Source organism: Labeo rohita, chromosome 20, assembly GCF_022985175.1.
Source record: "Labeo rohita strain BAU-BD-2019 chromosome 20, IGBB_LRoh.1.0, whole genome shotgun sequence".
Lineage (NCBI taxonomy): Eukaryota > Metazoa > Chordata > Actinopteri > Cypriniformes > Cyprinidae > Labeo > Labeo rohita.
The window spans coordinates 23,002,945-23,028,531 of record NC_066888.1 but is presented as its reverse complement, the minus strand read 5'-3'; the positions used below and the strand labels follow the sequence as shown (position 1 = coordinate 23,028,531).

The 25,587-nt window shown below is 36.4% G+C and overlaps 2 protein-coding genes across 2 annotated transcripts; one reads left to right on the top strand and one right to left on the bottom strand.

Annotated features, from left to right (window-relative positions):
- Positions 1 to 1,510: 1,510 nt before the first annotated feature.
- pla2g7 (phospholipase A2, group VII (platelet-activating factor acetylhydrolase, plasma)) lies at positions 1,511 to 10,000 on the top strand. Its single transcript, XM_051138838.1, has 11 exons — positions 1,511 to 1,790; positions 2,234 to 2,379; positions 2,463 to 2,613; positions 2,767 to 2,860; positions 2,956 to 3,024; positions 5,388 to 5,559; positions 5,821 to 5,934; positions 6,037 to 6,128; positions 6,490 to 6,660; positions 6,760 to 6,908; positions 9,190 to 10,000. Exons 1-11 carry the CDS (start codon positions 1,712 to 1,714, stop codon positions 9,288 to 9,290), a joined length of 1,338 nt encoding a protein of 445 aa, XP_050994795.1. The 5' UTR covers positions 1,511 to 1,711; the 3' UTR covers positions 9,291 to 10,000.
- Positions 10,001 to 10,407: 407 nt separating this feature from the next.
- tdrd6 (tudor domain containing 6) lies at positions 10,408 to 25,508 on the bottom strand. Its single transcript, XM_051138837.1, has 16 exons — positions 25,266 to 25,508; positions 18,158 to 23,529; positions 17,933 to 18,057; positions 17,738 to 17,818; positions 17,633 to 17,663; positions 13,098 to 13,147; positions 12,950 to 13,004; positions 12,738 to 12,790; positions 12,588 to 12,642; positions 12,152 to 12,207; positions 11,478 to 11,532; positions 11,308 to 11,378; positions 11,178 to 11,229; positions 11,014 to 11,081; positions 10,876 to 10,930; positions 10,408 to 10,758 (listed from the first exon to the last, which is right to left on the bottom strand). Exons 2-16 carry the CDS (start codon positions 23,487 to 23,489, stop codon positions 10,577 to 10,579), a joined length of 6,321 nt encoding a protein of 2,106 aa, XP_050994794.1. The 5' UTR covers positions 23,490 to 23,529; positions 25,266 to 25,508; the 3' UTR covers positions 10,408 to 10,576.
- Between the last annotated feature and the right edge of the window lie 79 nt (positions 25,509 to 25,587).

Sequence of the window (25,587 nt, the reverse complement as noted above, 5' to 3'; positions counted from 1 at the left end):
TCTCAAAGCCTAAGGCTTTTGGTGTAAAAAGGCTTTTACATTTGCCAAAAATATAACTTTTTATATTAAAAACAAACAAGCAAGCCCTGCCCAGATTTAAAAAGTAACACAAAAGTAAAGTAACGCATTACTTTCCATAAAAACGTAACGTAAGTAACGTGACAAGTTACTTTTTTAAGGGAGTAACTCAATATTGTAATACATTACTTTTAATGGATCGATTAACAGTTAACACGTGATGTATACAGTAGTTCTTCTGTGTTTTTTTATTGGCAGTTTGCGGCTGTCTGCACGTACACCTTACAATAATGCAAATACAGTAATTATTAATGTTCAGCATGACTGTATCAGCATGACTGATACACAAGCTGTATCCCGTCTAGCCTTAACGAGGTACATTACCGCCATCTTCTGGACTGAGGTCACTGCTGGAAAAAATACAATAGACACATTACAGAATTTGTAATGGTTTTACTGGTTATAACGGACCTTGTGGGTTCCTAATTGGTCGCCTTCTATTGGTGGCTTGTTAAAACCACTACATCCTAATGGAGTCGCAAAACACACCACATAAAACCATTTTTGAATGGTTTCAGTGGTTAAAAGTTAATGGTTTGTAATATTTGTAATGGTATTTGCAGTGGTAACCATTGGAATTTATGTGATGGTTTCTGTGTTGGATTGTTTTTTTGTTTTTGTTTTTTTATCAGCAGGTGTGTGTATATGCTACTGTAAAAATAAAATAAAAATAAAATAAAAAAAAAGCTTGTTTGCAAGCTGAGTTTCTTTCAGAAAGATCACAGCTGCCTTAATTATAGATTGTGTGCCAGGCAGATTCAATAGGTTTTTTAAGCTCAATCCATTCTTAGTTGCCTTCTCTAGTTCTTTCCTTTTTTCAGTGTACTCAAGAGTAGGTTTACATTTTCCACTTCTCCACAATGTATACATAACCCTGTCTGGTGTTTTCCTATTAAACTTAAGCAGCTATTTAAACTTGTATGCCCTATTCTTAACCTTATTAGAATAGTTTGTTTACTGTAGTTTCATACATGAGCTGCTGTATTGTTTTTTGATTCATCAAAAGCGACTCGAATCTTTTGAATCGGCTCCGTTCAAATTCGGTTAAGATTCATTCAGATTCGTTCATTTGCCCTGATTGACTCAAATGAATCATTACAAAACAAAGAGTCGTTCGTAACCGAAACCTTATTAGTCCTTGCCTACATCCCAATGTGCATACTATCCATCCTAAATTCTGTGTGATAGTAGTCATTTTCTATACTAGGGTGGATAGTATGCACACTGGGACGCAGGGCTTTATTAAAAAGTCGGAACTGACTCGCGTGATGAACTGAGCGAACGACGTGACGCTGAACAAGATGAACTGAACTGATTTGTTCAGTAAAGGGGAAGTGGGCGTGTTCGTTCAGTAAGTCCAACAAATGAAATGCTGCTTCACAGCCCGCACTGGAACGCTACTGGCTGGCGGTGCTGTCCGTCATTAAAAGCAACACAGCAGACATGAGAATTCAATACGAATCGTTCTTTGGACGAGTCATTCACTTAATAGATCTGTTCACGAACACTTTGAGAAACAAATCAAAACATTTTCCACACTAATCTAAATTCAGCAGGATCACATGTGTCGAGTCGCGGTCAGGATGAGGCTCCGCCTGCTAAGTTGAGACTCTATGCAGCCCTGCTAACGTTGATGTATTTTGTCGGCAGACTAACGTTAGTTCAGCTGACTCTGGTCAAGAAGATATATGAATGGTCAAAGTCAACGTCGGGTAAGTCATGAGAAATGAGTTTTAAAAGCTGTTTGAGATTTTGCCATAGTAGTGGCTAGTAACGTTATGCTAGCAGTAAACAAAAGCTGGTAGTTGTCACTGGTTTCTCTATTGACAGCCACTTCCCATCTCATTACTGATTTTCATAAAGATTTTGCATATTTTTCATATTGTCAGACCATTGCTTTAACTTCTTTTTGTACTGTATTCATGTAAACCATAACAGTGTGAACATTCATTATTACACTGACAAGCACAATGAGCTCACATGAGCTACTTCTCTAATAAGTGTTATGCGTATGACTAATACACGAAAATGTGGTTATTAACAAGCCCTGAGTTAACTAGAAGTTGTCAGGCACAGTGAGTAGGCAAACTTGTTTGAAAATGTCGTAACATGTCATTCTCTGATACAACACTATTGTGGTTATCTTGTTTTTCAGGTTTGAAGTTTGTTCCTAGGTGGAAGTGGTTGGCTATTTTCGCAATGGGTAATTCAGGCGGGCACAACAACACTCTGAGTATCCCACCAGGAAAAGGACCCCACGAAGTGGGATGCACAGACTTGATGGTGGGCCACACAGTACAGGTAAGTGTGCACTTGAATTGTGTGTACGTTAACTGTCTGTTTGTCATCAGCAGGTTTACGAAATGTATTTATATTTCTTCAAGGGTACGTTCTTGAGACTCTACTATCCGTGCCAAGCATCCGAGAATCCTCATCTGCCAGACTGGGTCCCGTGCAGGGAGTATTTCAATGGCCTCGCAGACTTTATGAAGATGAACAGAGCGCTAAGTGAAAGAATTTTCAACTACCTCTTTGGTTAGCATTTTTGGTTATTAAATGCCGTGCACTTTGAAAATGTCAGCTAACTATGCCACTTCCTCAACATATCTGTTATTTTGAGATGTGGTTACGACACTGGTTGCCACTGTTGTCATGCTATGGACATTTATGTATGTTTGTTTGCATTAGGGTCTTGTAAAATCCCAGCAGCCTGGAATGCGTCGTTTAAACCAGATGGCAAATATCCTGTTATTATTTTCTCTCATGGACTTGGAGCTTTCAGGTGTGGCTGCTTTGAAGATTGAGGCACAAACATGAGCTCAATTCTTGATTCAGTATTTTATAATGCCACTGTGTTTTTGTGTGTTGTATTTTCAGGACGTTGTATTCGGCCATATGTGTTGAATTAGCCTCACAGGGCTTCATTGTTGCAGCCGTGGAGCACAGGTGCCTGCTTTTAGTGGATTTTATTGGCTATAAAGGCTTTTTGTCTTTGCAGCTGTACCAGTATGTTGAGATAAGAGATAGCTGCTAACCGCCCACTGACACGATTACAACTGCTCTCCTTGCACTGCACTGGTAAAAGGTTTTGTATGTTGTAATAGTCAAAGTGTGTGAGAAGAATGCAAACAATAGTATGAACTAGGTCATCACATTCTTACCAGTGTTTACTGGTGGACTGACACGTAACGTAACACAGGACAGCAGAAATGGTTAAACGCTGCCTTTCAGGTTATAAAATCAAAATGGGACAATGGAAATACTTCGTAGTGTTGCAACTAATAAGTTTATAAGTAATAATGTAACCAGTTTTTATTACTACAGTGATTACTATGGAACCCTTTCACATTTCCGGGGTTTTTAGAAGCACAGGTTGTCACAGTTGAGTAAACTTATATAGTGGTGAACGGAAGCTACAACAGATATGTTATCTCATATGCCCCAAAAGCAAAAGAAAAAAATTCCACAATAGCGTTTCCATGATTTTCCAAAAAAGGAAAAAATATTGCGAGATTAATTACATAGATCAAAATATAGACAGATGTCAAATTTGACATCACTGCCTCAGTTTTTGTATTAGAAACACTCTTGCATCATTGTTAACTTGAACTAGTTTTAGTAATTTAATGCCTGTGCAATTTAATGCCAATGTAAGAAAACAGAGAAAGTACAATGCTATAAATGTACATTTAAATTGAAAAATATATTTGTAAATAAAAACTAGTGCTGTCAATCGATTAAAAAAAATTAACTAATTATTCGTACATTATTTTTTAAATTAGCTGTGCGATTAATTAGCTTTTTTTTTTTTTTTGCCCCAATAGCAAAAGAAAAAAAATCCACAACAGCATTTCCATGATTTTTTAAATAGAGGGGAAAAAACTGAGAAATGGATTACATTGTTCAAAATAGAGGGAGATGTCAAATTTGCAGTCACTGCCTCAGTCTTTGTATTAGAAACACTCTTGCATCATGTTAACTTGAACTAGTTTTATGTAATTTAATACCAATGTAAGAAAACAGAGAAAGTACAGTGCTATAAATGTACATTTAAATTAAAAAAATATATATATGTAAATAAAAACTAGTGCTGTCAATCTATTAAAAAAAATTGACAAATGAATTGCACATTATTTCTGAAATTAATTGTGATAAATCATGATAAATAAAAAAAAAAATATGTGATTAATTAGGGGTTTTTGCCCCAATAGCAAAAGGGGAAAAAAATCCACAAGAGTGTTTCCATGATTTTTCCAAGAAAGGAAAAGATATTGAGATGTAGATTACATTGTTTAAAATAGAAACAGATGTCAAATTTGCCATCACTGCCTCAATCTTTGTATTAGAAAACACTCTTGCATCAGTGTTAACTTGAACTAGTTTTATGTAGTTTCAAGCCAATGTAAGATAAAAACTAGTGCTGTCAATCGATTAAAAAAAAAAAACATAATTATTTGCACATTATTTCTGAAATTAACTGTGATTAATCACAATTAATTTCAGAAAAAAAAGTGTGATTATTGCACTCTCGCATTAGTGTTAGTCTTAACTTGTACTAGTTTTATGTCATTTAATGCAAATGTAAGAAAACGGAGAAAGAACAGTGTTATAAATGTACATTTAAATAAGAAAAAAAATATGTTGGATCTGATGTCTCTAGAAAATGGTTCTTTTTTTCCCCTAATATTTAACCATTGCCTATAGCCATTTATTACTACAGTGTAATTGAGATCTATCAATTTTAAAATTGATTAAACTTTAAAAAAAAACTTTTAATTTAAGTGAACCTAAAACAGACTTTACATGAACCCATTATTTACCTGTGCCCTACAGGAAGTAGGAAATATACAGAAATTGAATACATTTATCAAACACTACATTGACTAGCGCCTGTAGTTGAGGCGAAGTTGGAGCGTGTGTTTGAAAAGTCTCCCATTTGATGTGGTCGTAAAGACATTCTGCTACTAAATAAGCTCTTCTTGTCAAGAAGAGAAGAGATAGAATCAGACGTTGTGAGTAAGGTAGCCACCCTATTTTTAACAGTGTGAAACTAGAAAAATAAATTATTTGCGTTAACATGCTCATTTTGACAGTGCTTGGTAAATTTACAATTAAAAATGAATCATCACAGTCTGTGAAAGGGGTCCACTTAATTTGCTTCTATAAAACATTAAATATCCTCACTCTTGTTAAAAATCCCAAGATCACCTCTGGTTATGAAATGAATATTTCATTTAATAAAACCTATGTAGTGTGTTGTATTTTGTCTAGTGTATTTTTCATTCACTAAAATGTCTTTTTAATTTCAGGGATGAATCTGGCTCTGCAACTTTTTACTTCAAAGAAAACACTGAGCCAGGAACAAAAAAGCATCCATCATGTGACATAGCCAAACCTGTGTCTGATAATCTGGAGGAGGTTTGGATGTACTACAGGCCGTTAAAACCAGGCGAGAACGAGTTTCCTCTAAGAAATAAGCAAGTGAGAAAATCACCTTACTCATCTGATACCCAAAACATAGTTGTTCTGTGCTGGTCGTTCCCATTAGAATTTGCAGGACCTTTTTTATGGTGTGTTGTTTGGCTTTGAAACCCCAACGATAATCATTATGCTTTTATATAATTAGTGTTAGTGACTGTTAAATTACCTTTACATTTTTTGTGCAAAATTCCTTGGCTAATGCACCTTTGAAGGAACTGTCTGTGTTTCATGCAAATTAATCAAATTTCCTTTATGTTTCAGGTAAAGCAAAGAGCAGATGAATGCATCAGAGCCTTGGATCTTCTCTTTGACATCAATTCAGGAAAGTCTGTGGAGAACGTCTTACAGTGTGACTTTGATTTGTCAACGATGGAGGTAAGCAATAATACATTCAGTACAAACAATAAAATAATAAACTGCTGTATTATATTCCGCAATTCTGAAGTGCTAATGACAATGGGCCTTCCTGCATTTCAGAACTCCATGGACTTGTGTAGAATAGCAATTATGGGACATTCCTTCGGAGGCGCGACGGTGATCGAAAGTTTGTGCAAAGATGTCAAATTCAAGTATGTTTTGAGCTGACTAGCATGTCTTGTACATATTGCAACAGACTGCGTGTTACAAGATCTTGTGGGTAGATAAAAAACTTTTATCAGGCTGTCTGAGAAACGATGCACTCAGTTAGCTTGGTTGGCTTTTATTTTATCATTCACACTGACATTTTTGAAAACCTCTGACCTTAAATTTCCTGTCTTGTCGTGCACTCTCAATAGTCTTGAATAATCTTAGAAAAACTTTAGCGTTAAATTCAGAAGTGATTTTTCTTGAACATATTAAAGTAAAACACATTTACTTTGTGAACTAATGACAGTAAAATGTAGTTTAATTCAAGAAAATAATCAACCTGCCATCATTGTTGCTTCCTAGGTGTGGTGTGGCACTTGACACCTGGATGTTTCCTCTGGACGAGGAGATCTTCCCAGGAGTGAAGCAGCCAATCTTTTTTATTAACTCTGAAAAATTCCAGTGGATTGGGAATATCATCCGCATGAAGAAGCTGGATTCTGCCATCTTTCCTAGAAAAATGATAACCATCAAGTCAGTAATTTATTTATGATTTATTATCTTTTTAAATCTAGTCGTAATGCATTCTGAAAACTGTGCTTCATTTAATTGTGCTGTGCTGTGTTTTGGCAGAGGGACAGTCCATCAGAGCTTCCCAGATTTTACGTTTCTTACTGGGAACTGGATTGGAAGGCTCATGAAGCTAAAAGGAGATATCGATCCACACATAGCCTTGGATCTTTCCAACAAAGCAACTTTGGCTTTTCTTCAACGCCACTTAAGTGAGTTATTTACCTTTTTTAGTATAAATCAGCTCTCTTTTACTTTTTAGGTTAATCGTTAAAAGATCGATTCAAACACTCAAGCAATCCCATTTTTAAATGACCGTCTTAGTCATTCATATTATCACAGAAATACTGTGATAATTGTAAGACATTGATGTCTATGGTAGGGATCAAAATAGACTAAATGCCCTTTGAAAGAAACTGGCGTTTCAAATAACGTGTTGATTGCATTGTTTCGCCACTAGGTGGCGAGAAGTGACTGTTAAAAAATGTATTTGTCATTGAATGAATTGTTCGTTCAAGAAATTTGTTTAAACGCGTATTCATACAGTAATAAAACAAGTGAAGTAAGTCATTGAATCATTTATTCAAACCACTTTTTCATAATTTTAATATAAAAATTGGTGTATTTAAAGGGGTCATCGGATGCCCATTTTCCACAAGTTGATATGATTCTTTAGGGTCTTAATGAAAAGTCAATGATATACTTTGGTTAAACATTCTTAATGGTAGTGTAAAATAACACCCTTTTTACTTTGCCAAAATCAGCTCTGCAAAAATCATCTCATTCTGGTCGAGGCTGCTTTAAATGCAAATGAGCTTTGCTCGCCCCGCCCCTCTCTTCTCTCCGTGGAGTGACGAGCCTGTTTACTTAGCCGCATTTAGCCACTAAACTTGCTAACTAGCACATTATTAGGAAAGGTGATCGCAAAGATTCATAAAAAAACCCCTTATACTCACTTCTGCTGTAAGTGAAGCTGTATCACGAATGATTCGCGCGAACATAGACACATTTATGTAGATCGGGAGGCGCATTCCCTTCGCAAACAAACGTAATCCACTGCATCTTCAGCGACTCAGATGTCGGGAGTAAATGACAACCACTATGTTCATTATTACATCCAGCAACACAACACCTCAATCGCTCAATTTTTGTCTAACTGACATCCCTGCTTCGGCATCAAAACATGGAGGTTGGACTGTTACAACTGATCTGAGGTAAGAGCTCATGTCAATCAATATCGTGGGAGCGGCCTCTGTCGGTGTGACGGCGCAATGACGGGCATCTGAGAATGGCTCGATTTGAAAAAGGGAATATTATTTTTACAGATTAATGAAAAACCACGGCATGGATTTTTATCATTTTATAGTAGATGTGTACATACACTGCCAACACACATTAATGTTCAAACAACATGTAAAAGTGAACTTAGCATCTGATGACCCCTTTAAATATATTATATTTTGAATACATATATATTAAAAGGTTTAATAATTTATTCAAATTAATTAAACACTTGTAAATACACTGCAGCAATAATATTTTGCCACATTATTTTGTTTAGTTCAGAATCGTGAGAGAATCGTGATCTCTATCTGAGACAAAAAATAAGTCATGATTCTCAGTTTATCCAGAATTGTGCAGCTCTAGATGCCGGTGTCCGCCACTGAATAAAAAATAAAAAAGGTTGTGTCCTTTTTTTTTTTTTTTTTTTTTTTCTCACAATTTGTAATTTTTTTGGGGGGGGGAGAATTGTAAGCTTGTATCATGTAATTCTAAAAAAAAAAAAAGTCAGAATTGTGATACAAGAAGTCGCAAAAACTTTTTTATTTTTGTACTTTTTTCCCTCAGAAGTGCATGATATAAACAATTGCGAGAAATAATTCAAATTTTGAGGAAAAAAAAAATACTGATATGTTCTAAGAATTGCGAGTTTATATTTTAAAATTATGAGAAAAAAAATCTGAATTGTAAGATTAAAAGTCGCAATTACTTTTTACATTTTTTTTATTTGGTGGAGGAAACGGCTTCCATACTACCTTTAAAAAGTGTGATTTCAGATTTTTTTGAAGAAAGAAATGAACACATTTAAGAAGAACGCATCTAATTCACTGGAAGTTAGACATTTATGAAAAAATCTAAATAAAAAAATTTTGTTTCCACAAAAAATATTAGGCAGCACAACTGTTTTCAACACTGATAAGTGTTCCGTGAGCACAAAATCAGCATATTAGAATACCTGAAGGCTCATGTGACACTGAAGACTTGAGTAATGGTTGTGAAAATTCAGCTTTGCATCTCCAATTTTTTTTTTAAATATATTAAAATACAAAAACGTTACTTAAAATTGTAATAAAATGTCACAATGTTACTGTTTTCACAATTTTTTTATCAAACCTTTGCAGCCTTGTTACCCCCCCCCCCAAAATAATCAGTACTGTGTGTAATACCATATACTTGTTTTTGCAATATCTAACGTATCTCTTTTTTTTCTAGATATGGACAGAGACTTCAATCAATGGGATCCTTTAATTGATGGAAAAGATGACAACTTGATTGCAGGAACCAATATTGTTATACCACAATCATCTATTTAATCGAGTAACATGAAATGTGCATCAGCACAATGATTTTGTATTCTTGACAATACATGTAACAAATAGAGCCCAGAAGGTTACGTTTAAGAAAGGGCCAGTCTATTATGATGCAACATCTGTTTTTGATAAAAAGAGACTAAATTTGACTGCTGTGTATGAATACGATTGAATTTGCACTGATTAGATGGTGATCTGATGTAAATTACATTTTTTTTTTTAAGGCAAAACTACACACTCTCTACAGAATGATTTATGAACGGTACCAGCCACATTTTTGCAGAACAGACAGTGCAATAGACTTTAACATTTAACACTTCACCGTCCTTTGTGCCTTAATGTTTTTAGTTACATAGTGTTTTTATATCAATGCAATGTTTTCAATGAATTCTGTGACATGTTTAAAGTGGATAGTTAGCAGACAACCATTTTAAAATATGAAATGCTATACTGTGAAGCATATTCATCATAGCCTTGTTTTACCCTAACAATTTTAACACATGGAAAGTAGAAAATCATGTTTTATCTAAATCTGTAACTAAAACCTGTGATTTCCTGATTTGTAAGGCAACAATCAGTTTTTAACACTACTGGTTTCCAAGTAAAAAAAAATAAAATTAATGTAGGATTTCGAATCTATTGTTTGTATTAAGCCACAAAAATGGAGTTCTTTATATGTACATGGGACTTTGTTTATTAAACAGATAATCTCACCTTTGCAGTGTTTTTTTTTTCCAAATACAAAGTCTGAAAAACATTAAGAAACGTTCATCCAAGTGCTATACACAAAAGTTGCATATTTATTAAAGAAAATTTCAATGAGTTTGCACAAAACACAGCAAATCGCTTTTTCACCACAAATGTAAACATTTAAGAGCATCTGAACAAACAAACAAAAAATCCCTGGCTAAAGTTTAATTTAGAAACACTGTTTCAAAATGCAATAAGGAATACAAAGGCTGTGTAATAACTGAAAAACAAACAAAACAGCCTTCATCTGGAATGAGAAATCATTGAACAGTAATGGAAGGAGAAAACAAGATTACAGGTCTACTCCATAAACAAGCCAGAAGTGCTTATTGTTGCTATTATAATGTTATTGTTATTAGGCAAAAAAAAAAAAAAAAAAAAAAAAAACACTTTACATCAAGCTACTGGCAACTTAAATGTGATTAACAAAAAAAAAAAAAAAAAAAAAAACCAAACAAAAAAAAAAAAAAAAACATTACTACATAAACTTGCCTCTTAGGATACATCAACCACCTCTTCAGAGGTTTACAATGTATACTTTAGTCAAGTTTCTGTTTTTCATTTTCACTCTCTGGTTCATTTACTTCTGCTTGGGATTCTTGCAAAACACCAACAAAAATGACATCATCGTCAGATGCGTCCTCAACCTTCAGGGTCAGATGAGTGAGACGTGAATCCTCTGCGCTGGTGCAATTGGATGCATCTGATGTTTCTTGTAAGCCTGTGAAGCACACTGCCATCAGTTCTCACTTTAACCAGAAATTAATATTTTAAGTAACAGTGGGACTGTTAATAATAAATATAATAATCCAAATATATTTACACTTAAATAACTTACATGAAGACTCTTCAGCATCAGTATGGATTTCTATAGTCACTGCATCACCCTGAAGCTGAAATATTCAATAGAAACATAAACACCTCACGTTTGTGGTTAATGAATGAATCAAGAAATTTAACAATAAGCTTATAATACAGTGTCATCAGATGCTGTGTCAGACTCTGTTCCATCACTGGTAAGAACGATAAGATCTTCAGTAACGTCTGTGAAAGAAAAATACAAACGAATAGATGTTAAACATCTATATTTGTTCAAATTGAAAGACACTCATTTGAATATAAAATGCAAACTTAGCATACTATTAAACTCGTCAAGCAAGTCATCCGTTTGAAGCTCAGTCTCACGCACATCCTGCATTTGCAAAAATATTATATGAGGGAAATATATTTTGGTCTTTAATCAAGATAAGTGTGTGAAGAGACAAAACACCTTATCATGGCGAGCCACATCAAGGAAATCCATCAGTAGATCCACACCAGTACTTATTGTGGCTGCATCTTCTACAGTCACATTGCACAAATTACAATGAAACATTACATTCAACTACTCTTTAATAAAGTTTATTGGAGTTTTATCTTCATTAAAGTATAAAGTGTAACCTCTTTGCTCTCCAACCGAAGTATTTAAATCCTCTTGGGGCTCCTTGCTTTCTGGCTGAAGCATCAAAAAATAAATAAATAAAAATAATATTGAAGATGAATGGGTTAATAAAATCATTTAAGGATTAGTTCACTTCCAGAATAAAAATTTCTTGATAACTAACTCACCCCCATGTGACCCAGGATGTTCATGTCTCTTTCTTCAGTCAAAAAGAACATAAGGTTTAAGCATAACATTCTAGGATTTTTCTGCATATGGAGGTCTTTAATGGTGGTTAAAGCTCTAAACTGCAGCTTCAAAGGCCTCTACACGATCCCAGCCGAGAAATAAGGGTCTTATGTAGTGAAATGTATGCACATCGCAGAGCTAGTGCAAGACAAGCATTTCTGGTTTAAAACTAGAACCATAAATGAACAATTGTTTCGCTAGATAAGACCCTTACTCCTCAGCTGGGATCATGTAGAGCCCTTTGAAGCTGCAATTTGAACCTTCAATCCATTGGCTCCCATTGAAGTTCACTATAAGGAGAAAAATCCTGGAATGTTATCCTCAAAAACCTTTGCGACTGAAGATAGAAAGACATGACATGGGGGTGAAGAAAACTTTTATTCTGGAATTGAACTCATCCTTTAAGTAGTCATTATATAGTTAGTATATCACAATGTGTACTTACACTCAGTACTTGAACAAGATCACCCACTTGTGCACCTTCCTGCGATGCATCTTCCACTAAAATAAACCAAAAAAAAAAATACAGCCCTGTCATTTGCATTGAGGTCAAAAAAGGATAACATTTGTTTTTTTGTTGTTGTTTGTTTGGTAACCCTAATGGAATTACACACTTCAGATTTGTTTAAAAGGACGATGTGCATGTAAACTTGGTTAATGAATAAGTCAAATGAACAAGACATCCGCACATTATGTATGCAAAACTTGTCACGTAAACTTGAAATTTGATTCTGTCTGAACGCAATATTCATTTAAATGCAGAATATCATTATTTCATGCAAACAGACATACAGCACATTTGAAGAGTATGTGTGTACTATGTACTATTTGTAAATGAGGTTCCGATACTTAACAAGCAGTAAGCAAACAAGCTCACTTACCCTCAGAATCTTCAACCAAAACAATTGAACAGGACACACACCCCGTGGCTTGAGGCTGCAAGTGAACACATGTTGAGACATTGTGAGCTAATCAATTACTAATAGTCAACTGTATTTGGTTTTGATTGATACAACAGCGCCACACTGTACCTGGTCTGCCAGTTCATCAAGTGGATCCATTTGGTCAATGTGTGCTTCTTCACCTTGACATATTAAAAATGCAATTTTGACAATTTTACAATTTTCTTTGCCACCAGTTAATAACAACATAACATATTTTAATGTATATAAAGTGTATACATTTTTCCTCTACCCTAGCAGTATGTGATGCAGTTATTTTGTAAATGTATACAAACACTTACCATTTGGTTCCTCAGACTCTGAAGCAACAACAGTGGAATATTCTGAATCTCCCGCCTGACGTATTCCGAGACAGAATAGAATAGAACATGTTTTTCTATTTCCAACTGCTGTAAACATTCTACATACCATAGTTAAACAGCCATTTACCTTTGAATGATCGTTCTTCAATGCAGTATGTTTCTCCTTGGTTGCTTCATCTACAAAACATTTGATATGATTAGGGATCTTAAAGGAGAAGTCCACTTCCAGAACAACAATTCACAAATAATGTACTCACCCCCTTGTCATCCAAGATGTTCATGATCATTATGTTTTTTGAGGAAAGCATTTTAGGATTTTTCTTCATATAATGGACTTGATTGGTGCCCCGATTTTGAACTTCCAAAATGTATTTTAAATGCAGCTTTAAAGGGTTCTAAATGATCCCAGCCAATGAAGAAGGGTCTTATCTAGTGAAACGATCAGTTTATTTATTTATTTTTTTTTTTTTTTTCAGAAAATAAAAATTTGTATACTTAAGCACAAAAGCTCGTGTAGCACAGGTTCTGAGATGCATGTTCAGCAAAATTATCTTTTTTTTTTTTTTTTTGGGTCATTTCGTTAATTTTAGCAAAATATAATTAACATGTTACATGTTACTTCCCTAACACATCTACTGCTTACACAAACGTTGATCACACTACAAACAAAACAAAACTATAATGTTAAAAGAAACAGAAAAGATTAATTCATTGTTTACCTGGGTCTTTAGTCTATGATTAGCTCACCTCACCTCTTATCTGACAAGTTTTTGGGTTTGAGTTGTTCGTTCACCACGTGACAGCCCCATAAGCTCAACCAACGCAGTGTAAGCCAGAAAAAGAGTTGATTAGTTCATCTCGAGTCTTCGGGTTCGAGTCGTTCGTTCATCACGTGACAACCCCATAAGATAAACAAACGACTCGAAAAACCTGAAGACTAGAAACAGTACAGAACCTAATAGGATGTTGCGCATGCGCGACTGATCGAATCACTCCCCGAGATGAGTCGTTCTTCCTGAGTCACATTAAAGATTCGTTCAAAATGAACGAACCGTTCAAGAACGACCCATCACTAATTCGTAGCATCGTGAACATGCCTCCTAGAGCCTGTGCTACATGAGCTTTTGTGCTTAAAGTACACAAATTTTTATTTTTCAAAAAAAAAAAAAAAAAAAAAAGGATCAATCATTTTGCTATACAAGATGATTTTGGAAGTTCAAAATCAGGGCACCAATCAAGTCTATTATATGAAGAATAATCCTGAAATGCTTTCCTCAAAAACCATACTTTCTTTACGACTAAAGACAGAAAGACATGAACATCTTGGATGACAAGGGGGTAAGTAAATTATTTGTAAATTGTTGTTCTGGAAGTGGATTTCTCCTTTAAATGGATTATTTCAGGTAAAAAAATTAATTAATTAATTAATTAATTAATTAATTATATACACTACCGTTCAAAAGTTTGGGGTCAGTACATTTTTATCGTTTTTTTTTTTTTTTTTTTTTTTTTTTTTAAGAAATTAATACTTTTATTCACCAAGGATGTATTAAGTTAATAATTAAAAGTTTATTAAAAGTTAATAATAAATAATTTACATTGTTATAAAATATTTATATTTTGAATAAACACTGTACTTTTTAAACTTGTTATTCATGTAAGAATCCTGAAAAAAAAAAAAAAAAAAAAAAAAAAAACACAGGTTCCAAAAAATATTTGGCAGCACAACTGTTGATATTATCCAACATTGATCATTCTAATAATAAATCCGCATATTAGAATATGCAAGTGACACTTAAGACTGGAGTAACAGCTGATAAAAATTCAGCTTTTCATCACAGGAATAAATTCTATTTTAAAGTATGTTAAAATAAAAAACATTATTTTATATTGTAAAAACATTTTGCAATATTACTGATGAGCATAAGAGACTTCTTTAAAGAGTATTACAAGTCTTACTGACCCCAAACTTTTGAACGGTAGTATATATGTGTGTGTGTGTGTGTGTGTGTGTGTGTATATATATATATATATATATATATATATACACACACACACACACACACACACACATATATACTACCGTTCAAAAGTTTGGGGTCAGTAAGACTTGTAATAGTCTTTAAAGAAGTCTCTTATGCTCATCAAGGCTACATTTATTTGATTAAAAATATAGAAACAAAACAGTAATATTGCAAAATGTTTTTACAATATAAAAATAATGTTTTTTATTTTGACATGCTTTAAAATAGAATTTATTCCTGTGATGAAAAGCTGAATTTTTAATCAGCCGTTACTCCAGTCTTAAGTGTCACATGATCCTTCAGAAATCATTCTAATATGCGGATTTATTATTAGAATGATCAATGTTGGATAATATCAACAGTTGTGCTGCCAAATATTTTTTGGAACCTGTTTTTTTTTTTTTTTTTTTTTTTCCCCCTCAGGATTCTTTCATGAATAACAAGTTTAAAAAGTACAGTGTTTATTCAAAATATACATATTTTATAACAATGTAAATTATTTATTATTAACTTTTAATAAACTTTTAATTATTAACTTAATACATCCTTGGTGGATAAAAGTATTAATTTCTTAAAAAAAAAAAAAAAAAAAAAAAAAAAAAAAAAAAAAAAAAAATGTACTGACCCCAAACTTTTGAACGGTAGTGTATATGTATATGTATTAGGGGTGTGCAAAGCAGCCGGTATTTGTATCTGTATTTGTATTTGTTGAGGGGAGAAAAGTATTTGTATTTGTATTTGTATTTGTATTCGAGTAAAATTCAAAATAGGCGTAAAAATCCAGTTTTTTTGCGTTACACTTCTACACACTTTTTTTGGCTGGTGGAGGACCAAGAGATCTCAGCAGCAGCCACACTCTTTTCTATTTGGTTGCCCAAATCCATGTGAGGAGTTCCAACTAAGTTAATGAGTGACGGGAAGCTATGCTAAGGTGAACTGGGGAGTCGCTCTCTAAACGTGGGGTATTAAAATTGCTTTTGAATGCGCGCGCGCGCGTTTTACTTTCGGTTTAGTTTTAATGATGGCGCGAAACTCTCTGCGGTGCTGAGCGTGCATTCCACAATACAAGACATTAATTTAACAAAACTATTCAAGTGGTGGGACACAAACGGGATTTTGAAAAGTGTGTCCCCAGTGGAAATTACGCCCCTGCGTGAGTGGAGTTATCATTTGATGTGAATGTATGCCAGAATGTGCGCTGTAGCACAAAATATAGTATATTTCTTCAAAAGCAGATTGTGGAGACATTTTAATTGTCCACAATCAAAAATCGTCATATCACACACCCCTAATTGCAATGTAGTTTGTACAAATCCGGAACAGAGGTTGGTTAAAGAGAGAGAAAAAAACGGCCGGTTCCGAGTTTCAGCGGAGCGCAGTGTCAGTGACAGGGAGTGATTGACGGCTAATATCTAAAATCTGTTAAGAATGTAAAGATCAAGTTTAGTTAGTTATGTAATGTTGGAGAAAACGGCGAAACTGTCACTGTATCAGCTCACAGCAGTCTGGGCAGTAGTTAGGCTAGCGAAAGTTTTGTAAAGAAATAAAAACAAGTCGCACCGCAACGATTTCTCGCACTCGCACAAATGCTTCCAAATATATTTTGCGGTCGCGCAGATTAAATTTTGGGAGCATATGCCCTGCCCCCAACCCCTCCGACTCCTGAATGTCACCCACTCACTCGCTCATGCGGGCATGCACTGCGGTCTCATGAGGAAACGCAGCTTTTTGATATAAAGTTTTTCTTGTTCCCGAATACAAATATTTTTTTAAGTATTTGTTCGAAATAAGTATTTGTAAAAAACACGCTATTTGTGCCTTTCCGAATACCGTATTCGGATTCGGCTCCACCCCTAATATGTGTATATATATATATATATATATATATATATATATATATATATATTTGTTACTAAGGCATTTGTGGAGAAAAATTACAATGAGTAGTATCGCATTGGATGCCCATTTTGGTGTTATTCTTTAGGAACTTCGTGGAAAGTCTGTCAATATACTTTGGTTAAAATTCCTCAATGGTCATGTGGGGGGGGGGGGACCCACCTCATCAAAAACAGCTTTGTTCACAGTGACACATTTCTGTGCATGTCTCTTTACCCCGCCCCTCTTCCATTTTTTGTGTATTTGGTGGTGCACTAGCTTAAAAAAACAAAACTAATTTATTGCATCCTCAGTGGCTCTGCTGTTGGGAGAAAACAAAGCCTTATGTTCACTTTTTCACCTAACTACACAACGCCTATATTGCTTACAAGACACCGTTGTCATTACAGCTGCTCGGGCAAGGGAAAAAAATAACGGACAACGTACAACCGGCCGAGGATGGAAATATGCTAATACAGGAAAGTCCATCAACGGTCGCGGGTGGAGCCTGAGCAACATGGCGACATACTGCTCAGAAAAATCAACACGGCTTGATAAATTAAGGCTGTTCAGGTTTTTGGGAGATACAAAAAAAAAAAAAAAAAAAAAAAAAAAAAATTGTGAATGGAGTGAATTGATTATCATTGTAGGGTGGTTGTGTCCACACACTGCTAAGAGACATTCATAGGCAAACTCCATGTAAAAGTGAAATTTGCATCTGATGTCCCCTTTTAAATATAACTAAAAAAAATATAATACTCACCTCTTGGAACTGCAGCTTCAATGCAGGAAATCTGCAATTAAAACAATAAATGAGTAAAAATGCTTTCTGATTATAAATAAAAAAAATAGATTCAGCATCACACACCTGCAGTGGCTTGTCTGGCAGAATTTCAAAGATGTTGAAAGGATCTACTACCACCTCAGAATCATGTTCCACAAGCAACACCTGAAAAATAAAATATGCAAGTCTAAAGATGAATCTGAAGTCAGACAAAACAAAATCAGTTTTTTCTACCAGAAAAACAAAGGCAGCTGTCAAAGAAAAGAAATAAATACTCACCAATACAGTGTCTTCAGAACTTTTTAAAACTCGCGCCCTGCACCAAGTTCTTCTTACATGTGACCATATCACACATTCTGACCCAGCAGGCTTCTTCTCTGTTGCTCGCCTTAAACAGCCCAAGTCTTTAAAAATGTGAATAAAGGGAAAGAAGGGAGACTTCTGTCAGTGAACACTGCATCTCTAAAAGTCATACTACAAAATGCAAGTCACATTTAGGCTTACCTGATTGAATGATCTCAAGTGATGGTGACTCTGGTCCCTCAACAATGCATAACTGAGAATCTGTGTTGTTCATCAAGAAGCTATCTATGTTCTCTGAGATAATACTAGGTGTAGCTCCCTCAGAGTGCTGTGGCAAAACTACAGGAACAGCAGTTGGGTCGGTCTCTTCGGCAAAGGCATGCTGGTTTGTGAAAGCTGAAACTGGTTCATCTACGACACATATGGTTTCAAGGTCCCCTTGTGCATCAGAGGGCACTATACTCACTGCATCAGGTGAGGGATCATCTCCAGTAATCATTTCGAGCACATCATCCTGTGCTTCATTTCCAACTTTTGTACTTGTCAGTAAATCAAGCTGCTCTTGTTCAGAATGATGCATTTCGAGAACTGAAGTGCAGGTTTCATTGTCAGCATGTTGAGTGTCTGAATCATGAATAACTACCGAGTCAGAGCCATCGTCGTACACCAGATTTGCTCCACTTAGGAGCTCAACAGATGGAGTTTCAAGATTTTTACTTTTCCAATAGCTTCTCATGGTATCATTGACAACAACACCATTGCAATCCAGCTTGACAAGGTTTGGCCTTTCAGAGCTCCCCATTTTCTCAACAATGATATTTAAAGGCTTGTCATTAACTAGCTCAAAGAATGCATCATCTGCCTCTTCAGCCCAGAAACCCTTGGAAAGATCAAAACCTTCAAGCTGGCAGTCGAATGCCTGAGGGGGCACATCTGATAGCTCCCGTGGAAGTGCTTTAACGTCACAGATATTGACTTTTGCTTCATTTCCATAGTCTACAAAGGTAATGGAGAGTGTGTCAAGGTCTCTAGATGTAACCTTAGCTCGATACCACAAATTGTCATCAGTGAAAAGAGCAATGCAAGCACTTCCAACTGGAAGAGATTCCTCACTCAAAGTATCTTCTGATGCATTGCCAGCACTCTGTAACGCATCTGAGATCTCTTGAAGTTTGTCCGATGTTGCATACTGACACCAGAAGAGCTGAGGACTCTTGATGAATGAGGTGTATCCAGTGATCAGCTGTCCAGCTGATACGTCAGGGTTCTTGTATTGGGTACAAAGCTTGATTTCAGATGTCTGCTTGACACTTAGGGTCGTAAGCTCAGCTGCTGGTGTAGCATCATTGCTAAGGGTGGATCCCAGCATTACACCATTAACATCAAGTTTCACTTCCCAAACATTCCCAGACATCTTCACAAATGTGCACATGACCTTTTCAATGTTTTGTTCAATTACTCGTTTGAAGTTGGGTGCAAGTTCTTGGTCACCACTTTCAACATTCAGTTTATGTACAGAGCAGTGGATGCTGTACCTAGGAAGCAAAGCAAATGCTTGATCAAGTCGGCATATTTTTGAGGCAGGAACCGTAGCAGTGTTTCCAAAGTCAACAAATTCAACATTGATTGTGTCACCAGTGTTTTTCCTCACTGCTGCACGGTACCAGGAGTTATCTTCAGGGAACATTGCACAAACCAAGTCTCCCTCACGAATATCACTGGCATCGATGTTTGTGCACCTTGACTGGTCAGCATTCAACTTCTCCACGAGCGAATAAATGTCATCCTCATCAGTTGCAAACTGAACAAAAAAGCTACAAGGGCTATTGCAATGGGAGATGAACACTTCGGCTTCTAGACTTGGTTTTATGACTTTCACTGGGAGTGCTGATTCGTTAAAAAGAGGCTGAGACTTGGGTTTTACAGCATCAGTTTTGTCAGATGGACAAGGGCGACGCACATCAGCTCTATCGTTGGACTTTCCTTGTGGTTCGTGATGTTTCTGGGAACTATGCAATGTCCCGAAATCTCTTGTTGGTTCCGGTCGACCATTTGTATTGAATCCCCACTTGCTCCGGGGCTGTTTTGATTCAGCATTACCTTGTTGTGCTCCGTAACTTTCACAGGATTGCGGACCTTGATCCATGAAATCTCGCTTTGGGCCACTGGAACTTTCCTTCATATGGGTTGCCCCACTTTGTGCACTTCTGTTCTTTGAACTATATCCTTTGAATGCGCTTGGCTCATTTCTATGGATTTCATTGTGAAATTTCTGTCTGATCAGTGCATTCACTTGAGTTTTCCCCTCATAAAGTTCCACCAAAAGCTTTCCATTTGGGTCTTTTGCCACAATCAAAGCAGTGAAACAATGACTGTCCGCAAAATTACGGAACCAGTTTCCCACTTCACATGGCACATCTTCAGGCATGTCTGAGAGCCCGCATTCAATTGCTTGCACTGGGAAGGACATGATCTCTCCTGCTTCAATTGGAACTGGCAGCAAGTCTGATTTTCCAACTTCCAAGGTGTCGCCGTAATCCACAAAATTGACCACAACTGATGGTTTTGTAGACTTTATTTGGCCTCTGTACCAAAGTCCATCTGTGTATTTTGCAAAGCAAACTGTTCCAAAAGTCTGAGGACACTTGGTTGCCTCTAGCTGACGGCACAGGGAGTTGACCTTGTTTGAAAGTTTCTCAATCTCCTCTGAATTCCTGGCAAGATGGCAATAGAACTGAGTGACACTTTTCACACAGGTGACACTCACTTCCTCTTCACATCCAGTCTTGACTCCATGTGTGGAGTAATAGTAGGTGTCCAGGCGAAAGGGTGGAAGAGGAGCTTTCTTTGAAGGAGCACGGTCAGCTAGACGTCTTTGGACAAGGAGATTGCAAATGCTTTGGAATGGAGTCTCCAAGTCTACCACATTGAACACAACCTTCTGGGAGTCATACATGACAGCAAATATGGTGCATTTTAAGGGCACATTCATGGACGCTGCTGTGTCAACAAACTCTTGAAACTGCAATGTGGCTTCTGGGCTCCAGTCTAAAGCTGAGTGGGAAACTGGTTGGATCAGGTTATACAAACTGCATCGAAAGGCTTGTCCTTTCATCTTCAAGAATGCTGGAGTGATTTTTCGAAGATCCTCAACAGCAACCTTCTTTGTCTGTCCGTAGTCGACGAACAAGACATCAACATGAGGGGTTTGGTGCTTCTGAATGACCAAGGCTCTGTACCATATCCCTGTCTCAGGATGACGGGCAACACAAGTGGCTTCCAAAGGTGGCTGAAATTCACTGTGAGCATAGAAACGCTGAATGTCTTGCATTAGCACTTCTAAGCATGCTGCATTTCTAGCTTTTTGACACCAGAAGTCATTAGGACTTTCAATGTAGGAGACAGTTACCTCCAGTGAACTTCCGATGGGAAACAAGTACTCCTTGAAAGCGGATGCACTGTCCGTTATGGTGGAAGAAGTGGAAGGTGTTTGAGGCCGAGCTCCTGTTAAGAAAACACCAGATCTTGTGGCATAACTTTCCACAAAGGTCTTTTCACTGTCCGCAAAATCTGCATTGCACAACAGCTTGCTTATATCATTTTCTCCATCTAAACTCGGATCCACTAACTGGACCATGTGAGTGTCTTGATGCTTGTCTTGTACATGCAAATCAAGTACTCTGTCTTCGACGAGTCTCGAAAAGAACAATGTAGCCCTCTCGTCCCAATGTTTCATTCTGGATTTTATGCCATAGAGGGAGCACTTTACTGCCACAGCAGGCAGCTGCTGAAATCTCAGAGGCAACTGACGGAGGTTGACACAATCAACAAGCTCTGTGTTGCCATAGTCGAGGAAGTACACTAATGCTTTCTTGTCAATTACCTTATAGACAGCCGCTCTATAGAACACACCATCTTGGGCTTTAGCTGCACAGAGGAGACCAACGACAGGCTTTCTTACCAATCCTTCAGAGCTTGCTGGATCAATGTACAGATTTCCAAGACCATTCATTAGCTGACTGAATTCATCAGCATACCGCTGGGTTTGAATCCAAAACTTTCCAGGGCTCTCAACGTGCTGTACAACAGCCAGATGTGAAGTGTTAGGTGTGAGACTCTCGGTGAAAAAGACCGGCTTGTTCCCTTTAAGGTCAGAGTAGGTTTCATCAATGTGTGTGGTCTTGGTTGTCTCTAAAATTTTGCTCTTCTGAGATGATGGGCTCTTCTGAACAGCAAAATCTGTAAGGGTCATGTCAGATACCAGTGAACATTTCTGTTTCAGTTCAAACAACTTGTTGATGTTTGTGTTCTCCTCTCCATAAAGCGTGACATAGTGGACACCTTCAGAAAGGCTTTGATACTGAAACTTGGCGATCACTGTGCGGTTGAGCAGGAGAGACTTCAGGTAATCGATCTGAGAAGCTGTCCATCCAATACCTCTGTCGGCTATTCCATGAAGGGAGCACACGTACGTTACAACAGGCATCCTGAAGAACTCAGGGGCGAGTGGTCTGACATTCTCAACTTGTACAAACTGCTTCTTCCCATAATCCACCTGCAAAATCTCAACCACATTGTTGGCAGACATGACCTGTTGCAGCACAGAACGATACCATTTGCCGTCATTTCCTCTTGATGCACATGGGCTGCCTAAGTTCTCAGGTCTTGCAAAATTGCATCCAACTCTTCCCTCGTAATGCAGAGTTATCTGTTCTGTTAACTTCTTCAGCTCCTGAGAGAAAACCTTAAGCTGACAGAATATTCTAAATGGACTTGTTACTTCTGTGACCACAACAGTCTCAACAGTATCGGTTTGCAGCTCTGGGTACATGTAGGCCTGCTGCTTCTCTATTTGCTCAATGATCTCAACTGGTTTGGTCCTAATGGAAGAAATTCTCTGAGGTTCTCCAGTTCCACTGCTGGCCTGCAAAGATCTGGAAACGAACTCCTTGAAACGATCACTGTACAACTTCTTCGCAAAGCCCATTTCAAACATCTGTCTGGACAGGCAAGGAATGTCGAGAAGGAATGTTCGATGAGGCACAAGAACATCTTGGACAGTGGCATTGACTCTTCGACCACAGAAGGTTTTCATGAACTCTAAGGCCATTGCTGACCATTTGTTTTCAGGAGACAGCGGCAGGACATTGGCAAGAACGCAGAATTCAACTTCAGGGGGAAGATAGAAAAAGTCACTTTTGCCCCATGCTAAAGTGTTTACAGTTGCACGCAGCGTTCTGCCTTCATCAATTAAAAACACGCTGTACTCGTCAGTGTCTCTAGACACTATACGGGCTCTGTACCATGTTTCGTACACTCGTACAAGGCACAAGTCACCAGGGTTTCCATCCGATTCACAAAAACCCTCTCTGGGGTACTGAATCTCCTTTTTTAGCTGCTGATAAGCAAACTTTCGGTCTTGATCAAAATTCCCCCAAAACTCTACCAGAACACATGCCGGGTTTAGGTTTACTCTGGTAATGAGTACGGGTACATTTGAACCCGTTGATGGGAGTCCCGGAATAGAACACATTGTGGTTCCTTCTGCAACTCACTCACTCTAGTAGGTGTATCTAGAAAGTGAAGAGAAGAGTGGAAAATTGTTTAATATTGGTCCATAATCAAGGTCTAGACAAAAAAAAAAAAAAAAAAAAAAAAAAAAAAAAAAAAAAAAAAAAAAAAAAATTATGGACACACATTTTCCAACCAAATGTCAAGAGGTTTTTTTGTACAACACTAAATAGGAAACATCTAACAATGTAAGACAACCAAGATCAAGATTTTAGGCTACAATTTACACTACCAGATTTTTAATGTTTTAAAAAAAAAAAAAAAAAAAAAAAAAAAGCCTGCCTGCCAAGCCTGCATTTATTTGATCCAAAATACAGCAAAAGCATTAATACTGTGAAATATTTTTACTATTTTAAATAACTGCTTTCAATTTTAATATATTTCAAAATGTAATTTATTCCTGTGATCAAAGCTAAATTTTCAGCATCATTACTCCAATCTGAAATAAAAAGTTGTCACATTTTACACTACACCATTCAAAAGCTTAAAGTCAGTATAATTTTTTGGTAAAGAAATTATAGAAATTAATACTTTTATTAACAAGGATGCTTTAAATTAATCAAAAGTGATGATAAAGACATTTATAATATTACAAAAGATTTCCATTTCATAAAAATGCTGTCTCCATTTCTAAAACTTTCTATTCATCAAAGAAACCTGAAAAAAGAACTTCCACTCAGCCGTTTTCAACAAATGTTTTTTGAGCAGCAAATCAGAATATTAGAATGATTTCTAAAGGATCATGTGGCTGGAGTAATGATGCTAAAAATTCAGCTTTAGAATCACAGGAATAAATTACATTTTAAAATATATTAAAAAAGAAAACATTTTTACTGTTTTGCTGTACTTTGGATCAAACAGATGCAGGTTTGGTGAGCAGAAAATACTTTTAAAAAACAAAAAAAAAAAAAAAACATTAAAATTTGTTTTAAAAAAAATCTTTTGACTGGTAGTGTATATAAGAAAGTATTTTGGTTTTTCAAGGTTACATTAAATATAAAACTAAGGGACAGGAAACAGGACATAGTTATTTGCCTCAAGGTACCAACTACAGTACAAAATGTCAACAGTTAAAAAAAAAAAAAAAAAAAAAAAGAAAAAAAAAAAAAAACTAAACAAATAAAAAGGCTACCCAAGTGTAATTAGAAAATGTGTTGAAGTCTATCAACTGACTTTTCTCACAGGTGAGATTTGTGAGGTTACTGCCAACAGGTGCAGCTTCTGATTGCCACCACATGAAATACACAAACAGGATCACTAACATAGAATATTACTAACTGATAAACAAAATATTGTTGCTCCAATTATGTACTGGCTTACATATCAAATACACTGGTCCATAAAATTAAAATGGTAACCTTAAATTTCGTATGTGGCTTCAGCTGTGTCAGTTTTAACAAACAGTTGAAAATTACCAAAAAAAAAAAATCACTTTAAACAAGGTAACGATAGCGTCAATAAAGCATCAGGTCTGTCAGGATGCAAGACAGCGTAAATAAAAAGCAGTGCAACTGTATTTAGGCTTATGCACAACAAAACGCAAACTTGTACGTTCAATGTTCAGCGTACTGTCCCAAAAATTAAATTCGATTTTATAAACTCACTAATAAACGATTCAACGTTGTGAAATTCCTAACGCCTAAAACGCGACAAAACCATTTCGACTAATGTCGATTAATTTAAACAGCACACATTTATTAGACAAGGCCTACATGAAACATTAATGTCAAACGCTCACCACTTCAGGGTATATTCCGCTTTTAGTTCAGTGTTGACCAACGACATCTTGGCTTCTTGTCAGCCGTCGAGGAGGATTAATGATTAAGTACCGAAAAATGGATTTTCACCCCGTGATACTTTTAGAAGTTCTAGCAAACAACAAAGTTTCAGTTAAACAAAAATCAGGGAAAACGAACTACTTCTAAATCCGACACTTAACCGAAGTAATTAAGAGATACGTAACGTTAACTAAATGCCACGAACGTAGCTTTCGCGCCTCGTTCTCGCGCTTTCAGCTGATTGGCTCATTTATTTATCAGACGGAAGTTCATTAAAAGACG

Excerpts from the sequence above, each read along its gene's own strand:
- pla2g7 (XM_051138838.1), top strand. The coding sequence starts at position 1,712 with ATGTATTTTGTCGGCAGACTAACGTTAGTTCAGCTGACTCTGGTCAAG. Across the intron at positions 3,025-5,387 it reads GTTGCAGCCGTGGAGCACAG|GGATGAATCTGGCTCTGCAA; the intron begins GTGCCTGCTTTT and ends TTTTAATTTCAG. Across the intron at positions 6,661-6,759 it reads AGAAAAATGATAACCATCAA|AGGGACAGTCCATCAGAGCT; the intron begins GTCAGTAATTTA and ends GTGTTTTGGCAG.
- tdrd6 (XM_051138837.1), bottom strand. The coding sequence starts at position 23,489 with ATGTGTTCTATTCCGGGACTCCCATCAACGGGTTCAAATGTACCCGTA. Across the intron at positions 18,058-18,157 it reads ACTTGAGATCATTCAATCAG|ACTTGGGCTGTTTAAGGCGA; the intron begins GTAAGCCTAAAT and ends ACATTTTTAAAG. Across the intron at positions 13,148-17,632 it reads TGAAGCTGCAGTTCCAAGAG|ATGAAGCAACCAAGGAGAAA; the intron begins GTGAGTATTATA and ends AATGTTTTGTAG.